The sequence below is a fragment of the Schistocerca piceifrons genome, chromosome X, assembly GCF_021461385.2.
Source record: "Schistocerca piceifrons isolate TAMUIC-IGC-003096 chromosome X, iqSchPice1.1, whole genome shotgun sequence".
Taxonomy (NCBI): Eukaryota; Metazoa; Arthropoda; class Insecta; order Orthoptera; family Acrididae; genus Schistocerca; species Schistocerca piceifrons.
Genome location: NC_060149.1, coordinates 892,211,025 through 892,215,756, shown reverse-complemented (window position 1 = coordinate 892,215,756; position 4,732 = coordinate 892,211,025). Strand labels below are relative to the sequence as shown.

Sequence of the window (4,732 nt, the reverse complement as noted above, 5' to 3'; positions counted from 1 at the left end):
GTTTACGGCCCCTTTTTCTTCTGCGAAAAAAACGTTACAGGACACGTGTATCAGGACATGCTGGAAAATTGGCTCATGCCACAACTGGAGACCGACAGCGCCGACTTCATCTTTCAACAGGATGGTGCTCCACCGCACTTCCATCATGATGTTCGGCATTTCTTAAACAGGAGATTGGAAAACCGAAGGATCGGTCGTGGTGGAGATCATGATCAGCAATTCATGTCGTGGCCTCCATGCTCTCCCGACTTAACCCCATGCGATTTCTTTCTGTGGGGTTATGTGAAAGATTCAGTGTTTAAACCTCCTCTACTAAGAAATGTGCCAGAACTGCGAGCTCGCATCAACGATGCTTTCGAATTCATTGATGGGGACATGCTGCGCCGAGTGTGGGAGGAACTTGATTATCGGCTTGATGTCTGCCAAATCACTAAAGGGGCACATATCGAACATTTGTGAATGCCTAAAAAAACTTTGAGTTTTTTTATGTGTGTGCAAAGCATTGTGAAAATATCTCAAATAATAAAGTTATTGTAGAGCTGTGAAATCGCTTCAATCATTTGTAATAACCCTGTACAAGAATAGATATAAGTAGTCAGTTAAATACCTGTAAATGATCACTGTAACCGTGAAATATATTTGTAATAAACAGGTGACACTGTTAAAGTAATTGATTCCATATCAGACTGCACCAAGTGTCTGTTGATATATTACAGTGATTTGTCAGGCTTCAGAAACTAAAATTTCCCATGTAAATAATAAATTGGTGTTTTTAAAGAACTAATAAAACTATTTAATTTTTATTTTGTTTGCAGAAACCCTGCCGCAGCCGTATGAAGACAGTTTTGAAGATGTAGTTCAACAAACGAGGAAATTACCTTGGTTTTCACTTGTGCAAAGCCGGACATAAAAATATGGCATTATTCTGTCTTGCGCTGTTATACCTGTCAGCTTTTGCAAGTGGAACTGATATTTTTAATTATGAACGCACATTAACATTGGCTGAGCAGAAAATTTCTGATGTTTCAAACAAGGACGGCTCAGGAAGAGCTGTCAAATCAAGAAGAAGTGCATCTTCCAAATATTATGTCATACCTGACGCAACAACTGCCTCTTCCCAACCATTAACTAGCATTTTTACTCCTGATTTGTCATTAAAAACAAGCACACCACATACATCACGTTTTTTCCATTCTATTAACAGGAGTCACTCAGGAATACTGGTGAGGTCTGTTAGTAGGTACAACAGTGGTGTTCAATCTACTCCTTCACCATACACTACTCCAAACACACATGAAGTACCTTCACTCTTGCCTCATATGAGAAAATTCTTTACACCTCCACTTCCTCCAGAATATTCAAATCCATTTGCTGACAAACCAACTTTACGAGGCAGTTATTCTGATTCAGGTTCATCAAACAGACGTCCAATTCCGCCACCTCCGCGACCCCCTTCAAACAGAGAACGAATTCCAGATAGACCTCCAGACCTTGTTCCATTGGAGAAGGAGAGGTAAGTACTCTTGTAGTATTTTCTCGATACACGAATAGTTTTATGTATGGATATTTCATTGTCATACTTGGAGTCCCTCATCCATATTCAAGCATTACCAGGAAAAGTAAACTTGAGTGTTTCAAAACATGTTTTTATGTTCAGTTGTATCAGTAGGACATAAGATACTGATGTGCTGTAAGGATATTCAACTCTTAAATGAGTAGTTATGTAATGTGTCATTAGTAAATATATGCTACACTGTTAGACGTTTATAAGATATTAGGTGTTTCTTTTATTTTAGGTCATCTTCCCGAGACAAAAAGAAGCCTCTGAATACACCAAGTTTCAACCGACCCCCAGAAACTCCTTTTTCTGAAGTAAGCAACAGCAATTTCAATGTACGGCACAATAATGAATCGGAATACGAAACTGTTCCCAGTTTACATTCTCCAAGTGTTTCACGTATATTGTCTGGAAGCAGTGGCCGAAAACCAAGTAACCCAGGAATTATTATAAAGCCAAATACAGAATCCAAAGCCCCTCAGTTACCAGGTATATATCCAAGAACAGAAACAAGTTCTGTTGATGTACAACAAGGCTCAGAAAATATTGCGCTAAAGCCCAGCTCTAATCATTCACTATTTTCCAAATCAGATTCCACAGATACTAAAGAGAAACAGACAGGAATTTCTGGAGTACAGGATACTGTACCAGCAGATGCTGACTTAGCTGTGGATGAGCGTAGTACAAGACGTGATGAAGAGTTACCAGATGATCAACAGCAGCCTCCTAAATCTGATGATCGTGGGATTCATGTGGCTATTTCTCCAAGTACACCAGCCCACAAAGATCTTCGTGGCAAATGGGGTGTTGCATGGGATGTTCATGTGTATCTTACTGGAAGCCTGTTTACAGTGCTTAGTATTTGCTCATTCATCAACATTGCACGTGCAAATTCGTGTAGACGACTGCTTTCATATGGCTATTTTGTGTCATTGCATGCATTACTGTTTGTAGTTGGTATATTGCGTAGTGTATATCTGTTTTATGATGGGTACAATGTGAATAAGTCTTTTCCAGAACCAGTTTCACTTTTGATGTTTCACATTGTTTCACCTTGCATCACATCTGCATTTTTAGTACTTTTTCTCTTCCTCCTCTTAACTACAAAGGTCTATGTATTTGGTGTTTATTTGCAGAAACCTACTGTTATTGCAATTTTTATAATTGTACATATTGTTTTGTGTGTTAGTTTGGACCTTGCATCTGGCTTTTCTCCAGAATCTTTTCTATCTCTGATTTGTCAGTGTTTGTTTGTCCTTATATGTGTATGTGTTGGCCTGGCATATTTGTACTCATACAGGATGTTAGTCAGGTCTGCATCTCGTAAAATGGATAGCTCATTTGGAAACAATTTCACAAATATTCATCACCCAACGCTATCTATAGCAATACGTTTGACATTAGCTGCAGCACTATTAAGTTTGCTGCTGTCAGCTGCCCATTTGTATGGGATATTTGGTGTTGATGACAATTTAGAGTGGGAGGGTAAGTCTCTTCCTTGGCTGCGATGGGGTCATCAGTTTTCAGTTCGGGTAATAGAGATTGCAATTTGCTTCTTACTGCTGAGTGCTGGTGTTCAGCCTATGCGCCAGGATCGTGCTGAAGCCGCAAAAGGGCAGCAAAATTCAGGCCTTGCACTATTTCGTTGTCGTCAGTGCACTAATACGACCCAGAGTAATGAAACAGCTGATGACATTTATCCGGCTGTATGTGTAACAAATCAAGCTATTCATGACTATACTGTTCGTACAGGGAAGAAAGTTTATGATGATTCATTCCCATTAAACAATCTTCACACCAGTTTCTCTGCTTCAGAATCTGGTTTTTCTGTCTCTACCTCAGAACGTAGGCTTTTGAGAAAGTCAGGCTATGTTCCACATGAGGCTCCATTTCCAGTTACAGAAGTGGGATCTTCTGAGAGGAGATCTGTCAAGAAAGGTCCAGTATTTACAGGAGAAAGAGCGGAGTTTGATATTCCTTTCTCAACTGTTGAAGTTAGGCGATCATTGAAGGGTAGTGGGACTCTTGCGAGACATAATGTGAGACGACCAGAACCATCATTTAAATGTAGCTCGTCAAATGATGGACAGGCGCACAAAACTTCAGGGATTATTGAGTCACAATATTGTGGTGCGCCAGTGAGTTCTGATGTCCGTCGTTCAGTGAAAAAATCGGGTACACTTGTGTCTCTAAACTCTGAAAGGCGAACTCCTGTACATCAGCATAGGAATGTGTCACAAACATTGTCATCAGCAAGAGAGAGAATATCCCCTTCAATGTTAGTGGCAGAGAATGGGTTTGTTAGGTTCCGCACTTTAGCAGACACAGAATTGGATCCAAGTGAAATGGTACGTAGATAAAATGTTGGAGTGTGGAAAAAAGAGATTGTTTTAGATTGTATGTTAAATGTCTATTTGATGTTGTTTAAAAGAGTGCTGCTGAGCACATAACTGCAGTCTGTCGTGTCTATAAGAATAATCAGATCTGTACTACTCAAACTTATTGCTTGTGGCTACTGCCACTTCACTTGGTTTCTTGTATGAAACTGTGTGTTGGAGCAGTAATGAAACTGTTATGCCACACATGGTTTTCTGTAGAAAACGTGTTTTCTTGCTCTGTAAATCTCTTTTAGACTGCCATATATTGTTTTTATTGTTTTATCCTTCTTTTCTATCACATTTTCTTTGTAAATTGTATTATTGTACTTAATGTGTATTTTTTTGCTATGTTATCTACATTTGTTTCTGATTTTGTACAACTTTTTACAACAGACTGAAACAATGTCCATTTTCAGTATTACATGAAGGGTGTTAATTTTATGTGCTTGTTTATATCTTTGAATTAATAAACTAGATTTTGAGATTTTGTACAGATATTTGTGAGTGTGTGTTTGAAAATGATTTAAATTTGTAAAGAACTAATTATGGGAAGAATGTGTTGAGTATTATATGTTGAGGAAGTAGCTATATCAGTGCTATTCCTTGTTGTGAGTACAACTTTGATGTCTTTTGTGATAAAAGTTATACATAGATCTAGTAAATGTTGTACCTCCTGCCTGACGTTTCTGTGTTATATGACCTGTTCAGGAAGCTTAGTTTTATGTTCAAAAGTTTATATGACAAAAATGTTGAAATGCAATGGATCTACAATGACTGACATTTTAGTATAGTATTT

General features: G+C 38.4%; 1 protein-coding gene across 1 annotated transcript; it reads left to right on the top strand.

The window, feature by feature from the left end:
• Positions 1-1,197: 1,197 nt before the first annotated feature.
• LOC124722920 lies at positions 1,198-4,164 on the top strand. The gene is made up of 3 exons (XM_047248074.1): positions 1,198-1,513; positions 1,797-2,047; positions 2,150-4,164. The coding sequence occupies exons 1-3, from the start codon at positions 1,320-1,322 to the stop codon at positions 3,916-3,918; spliced, it is 2,214 nt and encodes a 737-aa protein (XP_047104030.1). The 5' UTR covers positions 1,198-1,319; the 3' UTR covers positions 3,919-4,164.
• The last annotated feature ends 568 nt before the right edge of the window (positions 4,165-4,732 follow it).

Bases quoted from the DNA above. Each gene is read 5' to 3' on its own strand.
- LOC124722920 (XM_047248074.1), top strand. From the start codon at position 1,320: ATGAGAAAATTCTTTACACCTCCACTTCCTCCAGAATATTCAAATCCA. The intron at 1,514-1,796 runs GTAAGTACTCTT...CTTTTATTTTAG, and splicing joins GTTCCATTGGAGAAGGAGAG to GTCATCTTCCCGAGACAAAA. The intron at 2,048-2,149 runs GTATATATCCAA...TTTCCAAATCAG, and splicing joins CAAAGCCCCTCAGTTACCAG to ATTCCACAGATACTAAAGAG.